Consider the following 13859-nt stretch of genomic DNA (forward strand, 5'->3'; position numbering starts at 1 on the left):
ACCTGGACCTGGACCTGAACCTGAACCTGAACCTGAACCTGAACCTGAACCTAAACCTGGATCTGATCCTGAATCTGAACCTAGCTGTGTGTCCTTCATGAGCAACAGGTCAAAGCGTTCCAATATTAATTTTAAACAACGACATTCATCTGATAAAAAGTAAGTTGTTCTCAGTATTAAAATAGGGACAATATGAGATAAAATCTAAAAAGGGATAAATAATTGTCAGTTTAATTATTAGAGAGTCACACAATTAATTGATATTTTTGATATACAATAAGTGAGTTGATCCATAATGTTTGTAATTAGATCATTTTGGTTTGTTGTTGTTTATATTAAAACAGTTAAAATGACATAATTTCAGAATGTTTTCATCCAGGGAGAATTTTACTGAATACGTGAGCTATAATATAACTATAAGTGTTTCTTTTCTGTCAGGATCCATCAGAGACCAGACTCTGCTGCACCTGAACCTAGCTGTGTGTCCTTCATGAGCGACAGGTCAAAGCGTTCCAATATTAATTTTAAACAACGACATTCATCTGATAAAAAGTAAGTTGTTCTCAGTATTAAAATAGGGACAATATGAGATAAAATCTAAAACAGGCACTCCCAAAATAGAATTAAAAGCCTCACTTCCTTGTTAGAAAATGTGAGAAAAAATATGAGGGAGTGCACAGAGGAGAGAGAGTGGAGAAAGCATAAAAGCAAAACTAAACAGAAACCAAAGCAACTTTACTTGGTCTGCATTTCATTGTGGTTAGTTACTAATGCACGGATACAGGTTGTATTTTTTCATTTTCATTGGTTGCCAACTTAAGAGGATGGGTCTTACATAATATGAGCCGCCCGGAGAGAAGATGCCAGCGGAGTGAGAAGAGAGTGGAGATATGAACACTTGAGAGTGGCATACCACAAAGCAACTTTTCATTGGGACAGTGATGTACACTGAATGATAACCCACATCCCTGAAGTATTTTGGTTTAGTTTCTGTCTGCTTTATTCTCAGTGCATGGCTGGCCCACCATGCAGTCAAGTGAGCAACTCAGCAGGCAATGGCAGAAAGCTAGTTGAATAAGTGAGAGAAAATCATGAGAGAGAGTGAATTTTCCTGCAAACTCGCCTTGCTAGTGTAGCTCCCAGGATGCTGTCCATATCGTTTCTGAATGATCTACATTCTAGCCCACATCTATGGCCATGAACTTTGGGAAATGACTGAAAAAAAATAGATTGTGGATACAAGCGGCCAAAAAGAGTTCCTTCACATGATGTCAAGAAGGTCAGACATCTGGCAGGAGGTCAGAGTAGAACTGCTACTCCTTTGCATCAAAAGGAGACAGTTGAGGTGGTTTAGGCATTTCATCATAATGCCTCCTAAATATCCTTGGGTAGCCTTCTGCCACTGTCACCCAGATCTGGGTTTACTTCAGAAAATGGACGAATGGCTGCATGGGATGACATTTTTTTGCAAGTGGACATGGTCTAAGTGAGATAATACTCATTGAGGTGTACATTCCATGATTGTAATAGATTACAAAGAAGCAAAGAATCAACTGATGCAAAGTTGAGGTCGGTCATCCAGTTCACTTGTAGAACATAAACCTCTCTAGGCATTATCCCTTAGATGAACAATCAATTTTTTTATGTTGCTGCTGTTTGGATGTACATAGTCATATCTGTGGGGTTGACTATCATAGGTCAAAAAGTGTTTTCCATTTTGGGTGAAGAACCACTGAAAATGGCCAGTCAGTCTAGTATGGACAGTGAAACATGTTTTTACAATGTTTTATGAAATTTAAAAAAATATTTGATCAAATATACTACCAGTAAATGTCTTAGTGTCTTCTGGGTACAGTGCAGAATCTATTCTATTTTTATCAGGAGGAAGCTGGAGAAACAAGACTGCCCTGAACCCAGCTGTGTGTCCATGAAGGGTGACCAGACTGAGAAACATCCTTGTAATTCAAGGAAAAGGCACCGCCCTGTTGATCAAAGGTAAGGATTTAAAACTGATAATGAAAACAAGATTATTTGATATCATCAGCAGTGTTTCCCACAGGAAAGTTAAATGCATCAATATGGTGCACATTGAGAGCAAAATTAAGGGGACAGATGCATAAATGATGTGATGCTCAAAAACCATTCATACACCATTTCGATCTGCGATCAAAGGGTGCATATGCATGGGTCCATTAGCGATCTGAGGGTGATGTGAAGAGATTGAATGAAATATAAACTGAGAGATGGAATCTTTTAGTAAAACGTTGTTTGTTTATGTTGATAACCAACTGCACTGAATGTGTAATTGTTTTTCTGCAGTTACAGAGATTTGTAAAATGCTAATCAAAGGCATATCTATAAACATAACATTGATTAATTTTGTGTGAATAATTTTATCATTCTTTTAATTTACATAGGAGTCAACATTTTATTTTGCTCTTAATATTCTTTTTATTCTATCACACCTTGTGAAGTTGGTTTAGATATGAGTGCTACAAACTAATCATTGATTACATTTCTGAGATATCACTGCTGACGATGGTTTACAGTTCATGTGATTAATATGAATTAATAATATGTACAGTATGAAGAGCTGTACAGCTGTGCGTAATGGTTGCGCATAAAGACAGCTGTTCTGCTGTTGGTGACCCTTGCCAATGCAATACAATCGGTGAATCTGCACTTCTTTCCCGTTTGTTTCAATAACAGGTGTACAGACAGGTAGAATAGGCAACAAACTGGTATGAAAATGGCTGTTTTAGAGCGTGTCTTCATCCATTTATGGCTATTGTGGGAGTGTAAATGAGGCTTGTGTACGTGCCCCCAGTTCCTCAGTGACTCAAATCTCAGTGAAATTTATAAAACTGAATCATGCTTACACATAGCTTTATAAATGTAATGAAAAGAATGCATATGCATATTTCAGGCAGCCACAGTCTAAATGGTGATCTTAGGTATGATATCTAGAGTTTTTAAAAACTTACTGAGTCAGGTTAAGTTTTGTGAGCAGCAGCGCTGTATTTTAGCAGCACTCACACTCACACAGTCAAACACATTCACTCTGAGAGCTGCCCAGTACAACCAGTCTGATACAACCACACACTGGTTCTAGCTGCCTTGCTCCAGGGCACTTCAGTAGTATGCAGTGAGGGAGGGAGAGCTTCACGGAGGGTTGGTGAGAGCTGTTGGGACTAAACCAAACTGACACTGAGCTGAAAGCTACAAAGAGACTGAGCTTTTGATTCTTAGTGGGATCAGCAGGACTAGTAAAGCTTTACCTGAGTTATCTGATTCACTGTCTACATCCAAATATCTTTTAATAGACCTTTAGCTTGTGTTTGTCTCTATTTGGACAGACATAATCTTAGCTCATTCTTCATGAATCCTCCACAGAGAGGACCGGGAGAGCTCAGATGTTCCCAGTGCTCAGTCTGCCCAGCAGCATCAAACACACCTGGACTCCATATTTATGGTCTGTACATGTACAACTACTTTTACATCTATTCTGTTCACAATCATCTCCATGCTGCACTTTGTAGACCAGTGGATTGTCAGTCTGTCAAACATGGATCTGATATTTGCTTCCATGATTTTAGTTTGAATGTGTCATTCATATAGTATTCTGTTCCAGCTGCTGGAGGAGAACATCTTCACTTTTGTGAAGAAGGAGCTGAAGAATATGCAGAAGGTTCTGAATTCAGATTACCCAGAATACTTAGAGAGTCAGAGGGAGGATGAGGAAGTGTTGGACAGGGAGGAGGAAGAGCTGAACAGGAGCAGCAGAAAGGCATTTTTGAAGATCACACTGCACTTCCTGCGGAGAATGAAGCAGGAGGAGTTGGCTGACTGTCTGCAGAGCAGTAAGAGGATTTCTATTAAGATTAAACATTCTGGATAAATGAGACATTTACTTAAGTCTCAGGAGATGGAGGAAAATGTGTTCATGTATGCATTCTTTTGGTGGAATTATTTGTCATAATGTCTTTATTAATCAATTATTGATCGTATTTCTGTGTTTATTCAGAAACTCCTGGTGTAGTTTGTCAGCGTAAACTCAAATCCAGCCTGAAGGAGAAGTTCCAATGTGTGTTTGAGGGGATTTCTAAAGCAGGAAACCCAACCTTTCTGAATCAGATCTACACAGAGCTCTACATCACCGAGGGAGGGACTGCAGAGGTCAATGATGAACATGAGGTCAGACAGATTGAAACAGCATCCAGGAAACCAGTCAGACCAGAAACAACAATCAGACATGAAGACATCTTTAAGGCCTCAACTAGAGAAGATGAACCGATCAGAACGGTGATGACAAAGGGAGTGGCTGGCATTGGGAAAACAATCTTAACACAGAAGTTCACCCTGGACTGGGCTGAAGACAAAGCCAACCGGGACATACAGTTCACATTTCCATTCACTTTCAGAGAGCTCAATGTGCTGAAAGAGAAAAAGTACAGCTTGGTGGAACTTGTTCATCACTTCTTTATTGAAACCAAAGAAGCAGGAATTTGCAGGTTTGAAGAGTTCCAGGTTGTGTTCATCTTTGACGGCCTGGATGAGTGTCGATTTCCTCTGGACTTCCACAACAATCAGAGCCTGACTGATGTCACAGAGTCCACCTCAGTGGACGTGCTGCTGACAAACCTTATCAGGGGGAAACTGCTGCCCTCTGCTCGCCTCTGGATAACCACACGACCTGCAGCAGCCAGTCAGATCCCTTCTGAGTGTATCGACATGGTGACAGAGGTTAGAGGGTTCACTGACCCACAGAAGGAGGAGTACTTCAGGAAGAGATTCAGAGATGAGGAGCAGGCCAATGCAATCATCTCCCACATCAAGACATCACGAAGCCTCCACATCATGTGCCACATGCCAGTCTTCTGCTGGATCACCGCTACAGTTCTGGAGCATGTGTTGAAAAGCAGCGAGGGAGGAGAGCTTCCCAAGACCCTGGCTGAGATGTACATCCACTTCCTGGTGGTTCAGTCCAAACTCAAGAATATCAAGTATGAAAGAGGAGCTGAGACAGATCCACATTGGAATCCAGAGAGCAGGCAGATGATTGCATCTCTGGCAAAGCTGGCTTTTGAGCAGCTGCAGAAAGGCAACCTGATCTTCTATGAATCAGACCTGACAGAGTGTGGCATTGATATCAGAGCAGCCTCAGTGTACTCAGGAGTGTTCACACAGATCTTTAGAGAGGAGAGAGGGCTGTACCAGGAAAAGATGTTCTGCTTTGTCCATCTGAGTGTTCAAGAGTTTCTGGCTGCTCTTCATGTCCATCTGACATTCATCGACTCTGGAGTCAATCTGTTGGCAGAACAATCAACATTCCAGAAGTTTGAAACTAAACAAGAATCTGCAATGACACATCTCTACCAGAGCGCTGTGGACAAGGCCTTACAGAGTCCAAATGGACACCTGGATTTGTTCCTGCGCTTCCTTCTGGGTCTTTCACTACAGACCAATCAGACTCTCCTACAAGGCCTACTGACACAGGCAGGGAGCAGTTCACAGACCAATCAGGACACAGTAAAGTACATCAAGAAGAAGATCAGTGAGGATCTGTCTGCAGAGAGAAGCATTAATCTGTTCCACTGTCTGAATGAACTGAATGACTGTTCTCTAGTGGAGCAGATCCAACAGTACCTGAGTTCAGGAAGTCTCTCCACAGATAATCTCTCTCCTGGTCAGTGGTCAGCTCTCGTCTTCATCTTACTGTCATCAGAAAAAGATCTGGATGTGTTTGACCTGAAGAAATACTCTGCTTCAGAGGAGGCTCTTCTGAGGCTGCTGCCAGTGGTCAAAGCCTCCAAAAAAGCTTTGTAAGTATATGGATAGTTAGATTTATTCATCATCATTTAAATACTCTATCTTTTCAATAGAAGAGAAAATAAATAACTTCTCGCTTGTTTCTTTTTATTTCCTCATCAGACTGAGTGTCTGTAACCTCTCAGAGAAAAGCTGTGCAGCTCTGTCCTCAGTCCTCAGCTCCCAGTCCTCTAGTCTGAGGGAGCTGGATATGAGTAACAACAGCCTGCAAGATTCAGGAGCGAAGATGCTGTCTGTAGGACTGAAGAGTCCACACTGTACACTGGAAACTCTCAGGTCTGGATTCAACCTGTTCAACAGATGACCATTTAAAATTTGAATGATATTAGAGGACAACCATTAAACCTATGTTGGATAGTCTCTGATTTGTCAAACAGGTTTTTACTAAACCACAGCAGTAGAGATATTACTCTCATGCAGATTTTTAATTTTTTTGTTTTTGCCTTTGTTGTTGAGTTATTAAATACCATAGATGATCTTAAATATTTTTTTTCTAAATGTGTCTAAAACCTGTTGTACCTGGACAAGTAAGTATTTACAGGGGGTTCCTCAAGCACCAGTTGCAGGCTAAAGAGCAGACTAGTTGCATCTGTCTGGTGGATACTTTGGTCAACCACTGTCAACCAATGTCAAGCTAAAGCTTCACTCTTCATAACCACATTTGAATGTTTTTTAACATTTAGGACACAGATCACAACTGTCTGGATGCTCAATTTTCTGGACCTCCCTGATTCAATTCATCTTTTAGTTAGTTTGTTTGTAGACAGTTTTTTGTTGTACCTGACTGCACACAACAGTACTCAGACTGTTTGATGTGTGTTGTTATGTGTGTTTTCAGGCTGTCAGGATGTCTGATCACAGAGGAAGGCTGTGCTTCTCTGGCCTCAGCTCTGAACTCCAACCCCTCTCATCTGAGAGAGCTGGATCTGAGCTACAATCAACCAGGAGACACAGGAGTAAGGCTGCTGATTGCTGGATGGGAGGATCCACACTGGAAACTGGAAACTCTCAGGTATGGAGAGACACTGTCAAATAGAGTAGGGTTTTCCCTGGGGTTTTTTGAGACAATGGTGGCAAAGGTTGGAGAATGTGTGTGGTGTGACGTACAGTTTGTGTGCATACCTTTAGAGTGTTGTGCACTTAAGTGAAAAAAAAATCATGATTCGACAGCTAAAAGTGAGGGGATTTAAATTTTATACTAAGATGGAGCAAAAAGATGAAAAATAAAGGTTGTTACAAATGCCAGTGTCTATTTTGTTAGTCTGGGACAATATGCTTATCTCCTGATGCAATACTACTTGATTCAGAATCAATTCTCATTTTAAAACAGATTCTCGATTGAATGAATAGAAAAGGGGGCACTATTTTCAGTCTCTTGCTCCAGTATACTGTATGCCAAACCATACACTGCTGTCCTTATTCCACTGAAATACAATATGGAATGTAACTGGCAGAGAAGATAAATGGTCCGCAGCCTTTTTATTTTAAAAAGTTTACTGCATTAATCAATGATTAAATTAATTTGTAAGAATCTTACAGACTCCTGCCTGATAAAAAACTGAGGAGGAGGTGGTGTGCTCCGCTGTGTTGTTATTAATGTCATGTCTCCAGCAATGGAGAGCAGCCTCTGCACCGTTAGCTCCGGGGTAGGCCATCGCTATCCAACATGTTGAGCAGGTGCAGGGTTTTTGAGGCGAAATGATCAAGTGACATTTTAATTTCAATATTTTCTGCAGCTCATTCCATCTGTAGGGAGCAAAGTATTTGAAACCAGTTATTCAAAACTTAGTTTGAACATGTGGTACAACTAATGTTAAACTGTCCTGTGACCACTTTGCTTGACAGGTGTTCCACTTGGGTCTTAAAAGTGAGTCTGGAATCCAACTAGATTCCCAAATATTTAATACATCCAACAGTTTCAATCTCACAAGAGTTTGAATGTGGGCAGTAATCTGGATACTCTTAAGTGACCTTGAGGATAGCATACATTTTGTTTTGTCAGAAAAAATGTATCAAAAGCGGACTGATTTGCAATGGCCAGATTAAGAGAAAGGTCAGTGGCATACATTAGATACATTATGTATCTACAAAAGTGTACATTACAATTTGAGTGGCAGAGATGATATTGTTAATGTATATGGTGAATAAAAGGGGACCAAGAGTAGTCCCTTGAAGAACTCCTATACTAACCTTAAGAGCACTAGTTATGGAGCCGTTGAAAACTACTGCTGTATCTCAAACATGGCCAGATTAAATAAAATGACGATTAAAAGTCTTATATATATTTGATTTATTGATTATTAGTTGATTATCAAAATAGATTTTAGGGGGTAGAGAGGATTTAGTAACTTTCAGAAACTCAGTTGCATTACCAGAAACATTACCAAAGGAGGAAAAGTAGTGGTCAGATTTGTTTTTTTCAAATAAGACTAAAGAAGTGATTCCACTGATGGCTAAAATTCTGCCAGTTGGTCAGATTATTGGCAGATTTGTCTTCCATGCAGTTCCATTCTAACAGTTACAGCTTTCAAAATGTTTGGGGAGAACCAAGGTTTAGAACAATTCTTTACTCTAAATTTTTTATAGGGAGCATTTTTAGAGCATTTTTGACATGAATAAGTTGTTAATTAAGAGCCAGGTCAGAGTCCATGAAGCATCTTGTCCTGGTTTAGCTGCTCCTGAAGGAATAGAGCAACTTTCAGCTTTCAGAGTGTTTTCCACCTGAACACATTATTCAGTGATATTAATATCTCCCAGTGTCTCAAACTAAGGAGGAAAGCAAGTTAAATCAGGTAGCACCATCAGAAACTCAACACATATTAAATTATGCTCATGAATACTTTTTTTTCTTTGTGACACCTCCCAGGCTTTGTATAATTATGAGATATGGCCTGCAGCTTTTTTTTATTTGGTGAATGAATTTGTGTAGATCTCAACTAAATCTCTGACTTTTTGTAATTTATAAATGCAGTTTCCTGTAAATGTTGAAAGTTAAACCTGATTAGCTTCAATCAGGGTTTCAGAAGGATTGGGATACTGGATTCAGATTGGATAAAATGCTATGAAAACCCAACCCCACATTTGAATAGAATAATAAAACTTGCTGCTCTGACCTCCTCCTTTCAGGATGCAGCCCGCTGGAGTTCAATGGTTGACACCAGGTCTGAGGAAATGTAAGTGTGTTTTTAATTTCATTCATGCAAACAAAAAGAACTTCAAACTGTGACATCACTCATTCACATCCCACTGAGGATGAAGATGATGTCATCTTCAAACAGGTGATAGATCAATAACCGCAGCTGTATTGTGTCTTGTTCTCTCCATCAGATGCCTGTGAACTCACACTGGATCCAAACACAGTAAACAGAAAACTCCAACTGTCTGACAGCAACACGAAGGTGACATATGTGGAAGAGGATCAGTCATATCCTGATCATCCAGACAGATTTGAAGTCTGGCCTCAGCTGCTGTGTAGAAATGGTCTGACTGGTCGCTGTTACTGGGAGGTCGAGTGGAGTGGAAGGGCTTATGTATCAGTGACTTACAAAGGAATCAGAAGGAGAGGATGCAGTAATGACTGCAGGTTTGGAGGGAATGATCAGTCCTGGAGTCTGTACTGCTGTGATAGTGGTTACTCTATCAATTACAATAACAATGGAGCAGTCATCCCCTCCTCCTCTTCATCCTCTGTCTCTCACAGAGTAGCAGTGTATGTGGACTGTCTTGCTGGCATTCTCTCCTTCTATGAAGTCTCCTCTGACACACTGATTCACCTCCACACCTTCAACACCACATTCACTCAACCTCTTTATGCTGGGATTGGATTTGGGTTTGGGAGAGGGTTCTGGGCTGGTCAGCCTGGTTCCTCACTGTCTCTGTGTTCTCTGTAGGACAGAGAGTCTCCCGTTAGAAAAACATGTTATTTAGTACCTGCCTGATCTCACACTGGTTGTAAATGCAGTGTCTAAACCCGACAGTTTTCATCAGCAGAATGAACAAATGAAAACTAAGACCCATCAGATAAATATCATGTAACCATAATATCATGGATTCTGTAAGGGGAACTTAATGGTATGTCATACCCCTCTCTCTGTTCCCATGTTTCCAGTCTACATCTCCACTGATTACTTGTTGTATCACCAGAGCAGTAACATTGTTGGTTTTGTGCTGATTATTTTCTTTGCTATTGTTTTTAACTTGGTTGGTGGTAGTATGATTATCCAGTTGGTGATGAGGTGGTGGTTCTTACCGATAAACTGATCAACCTGATATTGATGATGTGACTGTATTTTTGCAGTTTTTGTAAGCTTTATACACTGTGTTTTTTAGATTCATGTTTCAAATATATAAATAAATAATGGATTATCATTATATCAAAGTAATAATTTCAATATTTGTTTATTACATTGTATTTGAGCATTGCTATGAACTTCTGAACTGTGTTACATATTGTCCTTGACTGTCTGTCAATGAAGACTTTTTACTACTTATCATTATTAATTCTGATGTTGATCCTACTATATGATCCATATTTATTCAGAGAGAAATGATCAGAACAATGTTCTTACAAACCCTGATCACAAGTGGACAGCGCTAAATACAAGTGTAAACAACCACCAAGACACATTGTGATCATTCAAACCACTTGCCGAGGTAGTCTGCGATGCATTTGACCACCTGTCTTTTGTAGTGTAAACGCTAATGGGTCCTGATTTGTCCTCAACAAGGACGTAACAGGAAAATATATCATCAATGCAGGTCGTGGTGATTGTTTTGGTGACAGCACCCCAACACCAAATGACTTTGTCCTGCCAATCTCAACAGTTGGAATAGCCTGTACATGTATATTTGTTGTTGAAACATTTATGTTTTCTTAGCTAACCCATGTGAAACATATCTGGCACTTGTCTGGTGACAAACTGATGTAATAACTGTGTGCGGGGCTCTTTGACCTTTTAGTGGAGGTGATGTAGGCAGTGACAAAATCTGAACACAAGTGGTCACCTGCGCAATTTGGAAACGCATGATAGACGCAAGTATGACGCTGATGTGTCTTGGCTTTCCCCTTGTGTTCGGATCACCGAAACACATTTTAAAACCAAGTGTAAACAATCTCACTGACACTATGTGTAGGATTTTGAAGTTTTTTTCAGAGCCCTGTTCACAGCCCTGTTCACATCTGGCATTAAAATGTGTCTTAGGTGATCTGATCACAATTAGACAGCTCTAAGCAGAGGTGTGAATGCACCCAAGATGCATTCAGGATGCATTGAGATCCAATCGCTCAGGCCACATTCGGAGGTGCATATGGCCACATTCTTTTAGCAGTGTGTACACAAATGTGTCCTGAGCCACACTGAAGAACTGCCTACTCAACTGACATCCTGTGTAAGCGCAAGTACAACCTCATTCACATGCCAACGGCACCATATTAACTACAGAACAACATGGGGACTGGCGACCTGAGCAGACAGTATGAAGTTAGCAGTATAGCTGTGAATGTAGCAGTGCACTGTGTGTACAGTTTAGGCTGTTTGTCAGTGAATAAATGCTACAACTCCTCAAGACCCAATTAAGCCAAGTTCCTGTATCTCACTTGCCACCTGCTGATAAAAACTGAAGGGGATTAGCCCTAAAGTTAACGACAATGGGTTAGCCTTACCTGACCAGGCTCATTAAAGGTGGACTGACCTTTAAAGTGGACCAGCTATTCTCATTTTAGTGATAATCTAAGCTGCTCCCAATGGAGAAATGTGTGGCTGCTGAGTCTCTCCTGAGTTTTGCTCTCCTCTGCCCCACATTTGGTCTTTGCAATCGGAAATGATGTATGTGTATTATTTGCATATAGAGCAGGGAAGTGAGATCCAATCACAAGTGGTCACTCATGATGCATGTGAAGATGCATTCTAATGCCAGGTGTGAACTGATGTACTTGGAGCTGTCCACTTGTGATCAGCTCAACCAAGACGCATGTTAATGCCAGGTGTGAACAGGGACTTTGGCTCTCTGTGGTGGGAGGATGAAGAATGATAGTGAGCTAACATCCTCCAGGTGCTGGAAATGTTGAAATACCTTCACTCTGCTTGTCTGTCCCTCTTTGTATTTTAAATAACAGGATGTTTGGCTTTAATTTGACTTCAATGACAGTTAAAGTAAGAGCAGACACCAAAAATGCTGCGCTCATCTCTTCCTCAGTTTTCAGAGTTTCTTCAAATGACTGAAACAGCGCCACTCTGAATGGCAACAGCTAGCAAATGTGTCAGTCTGTGTGGTTAAAGACAGTACTGTACTCATATAGTTGAGAATCATGTGGAGTCTACTAAAGGGAAGCCAGCAGATTAAAACAACAGAGGAGTGCACCGTAGCTACTCCGTTTATATTGTATATCATAGTTCATACTTCAACCGTTGTTTTTCTTTGGGAACTGATTTCCCTTTCTACAATTGTTACTTTAATCTGTAGCTCAACATGTTGGAAGACCCCTTGAAGATTTTGAGGGTGTGCGTTCAATCCTCACCAAAAACTGATGTATATAAGTCCAACAACCAAAGTGAAGATTCAGAAACTTTTAGAAGGCAAACCACCGTAGCTCAAGATGTTACAAGAATCCTTAGACTTTTTGAGGTTGCAGGTTTGATCCTGAGTCAGCCAGTTTGTTTTAAAACCCAGAGGAAAGACTGAAAAGCTCTATGAAATACAGCTTTCAGTATCTTTGACCCAGTGATTCAATGAAGTAGATGACTGTTCAGGCATTTTGTGGTCACTAATTATATACTTGTGAGGCTTCGTGAATATAAGTCCTATTTACAAAGAAAAAAATGTGAAATGCTCTAAGAAACAGTGTCTGAGAAACTGTCTCAGACCAAAATGCTCAGGATGTTAGATGACTGATTTGAAGTTTAAAGGTTGAAGGTTTAGTGAATTTTGAAGGCAGATGTACCAATGAGAGCATGAAAAGCTTGAAAAAAGATGTATTAATTGTCTCAGACCCAATATATAAATAGAGTAATAGATTCTCAAGTGAATTATAAGGTCCAGTCAACAAAGGAAAGAGTAAAAATCTCTACAAAACAAACTTTAAGTGGCTCTGGCCAGATAGCTCAGGCTGTTTGAGAACTACTGCACACTGGGAATTTCTCTCTGAGAACTTGAGTTTCACTTTGGGTCTTGGACTTCAAAATATACTGAACCCACACAAACCCGCACAAACCCACAACCTCTGAACTTCTCAACAATCCTATAACAGCCTGAGATATTTGGTCTGAGACACTTAGTCTCCTTCTTGGAGATTCCAAAATTGCACTTTGTGTCTTTTTCACTGCATGAAACGGGGGGACTTCAAATTCTTTAAAATCTTTCTCTTCCCCCAATTCAGGCGTCTAAAAACAAAAGAAGCAAATTTGTTGGTGTGATGTGGAGGCTAATTTCTGTGAGTCAAAGTACCAACTTGCATCTGAACTACTGCAGATCTTGATGTGAATTCGGACTTCTGCAGAAACTAACTTACATCTGCAGAGTTGTGACATGTCAAGACTCCTACAGATGATTTGCATTAGCAGATTCCAACTTACATTTGGAGATTGGTGGTTTGCTCTACAGTTTCCACAGATCTTGACTCGCACTTCAGCAAATTCAAGTCTTGCATTCAGACTTATTTAGATTACAACTCACATTATGAAAATATTACAGAACGCAGCAGCTAATCACTGCAAAACAAAGTGCAACTGGACATCTGCAGTCTTGACTTGTTTTCAAACATCTGTATGTTATGATTTGCACTCAAGATTACCGCAGAAACTGACTTCCATTTTCAGATTCCAGGCTTGAAGCTTGGCTACTGCCCATCCAGACTTACATTCACAGATTTCCAATTCCTACCCTGACTATACTTCTGCTGATCCTGACTGGCCTTCGCAGATTTCTGAATGGCATTGCAAGTAGACTTTTGAATCACATTCAGACTTCTGCAGATCCTCAGTTGCATTCATAGATCCCAACTTGTAGCTAATTGGTCTTTGATCAGGTGGAAA

The 13859-nt window shown here is 40.3% G+C and overlaps 1 protein-coding gene across 1 annotated transcript; it reads left to right on the forward strand.

Moving 5' to 3' along the window:
• Positions 1 to 2: 2 nt before the first annotated feature.
• LOC122991045 (NLR family CARD domain-containing protein 3-like) lies at positions 3 to 10191 on the forward strand. The gene is given in 10 exon segments (XM_044364641.1): positions 3 to 159; positions 439 to 552; positions 1882 to 1995; positions 3394 to 3472; positions 3632 to 3860; positions 4025 to 5819; positions 5821 to 6105; positions 6668 to 6841; positions 8956 to 9002; positions 9157 to 10191. Coding segments are annotated over 10 exon segments (3462 nt in total). The 5' UTR covers positions 3 to 97; the 3' UTR covers positions 9720 to 10191.
• Positions 10192 to 13859: the final 3668 nt, after the last annotated feature.

Source organism: Thunnus albacares, chromosome 10 (genome assembly GCF_914725855.1).
Source record: "Thunnus albacares chromosome 10, fThuAlb1.1, whole genome shotgun sequence".
Lineage (NCBI taxonomy): Eukaryota > Metazoa > Chordata > Actinopteri > Scombriformes > Scombridae > Thunnus > Thunnus albacares.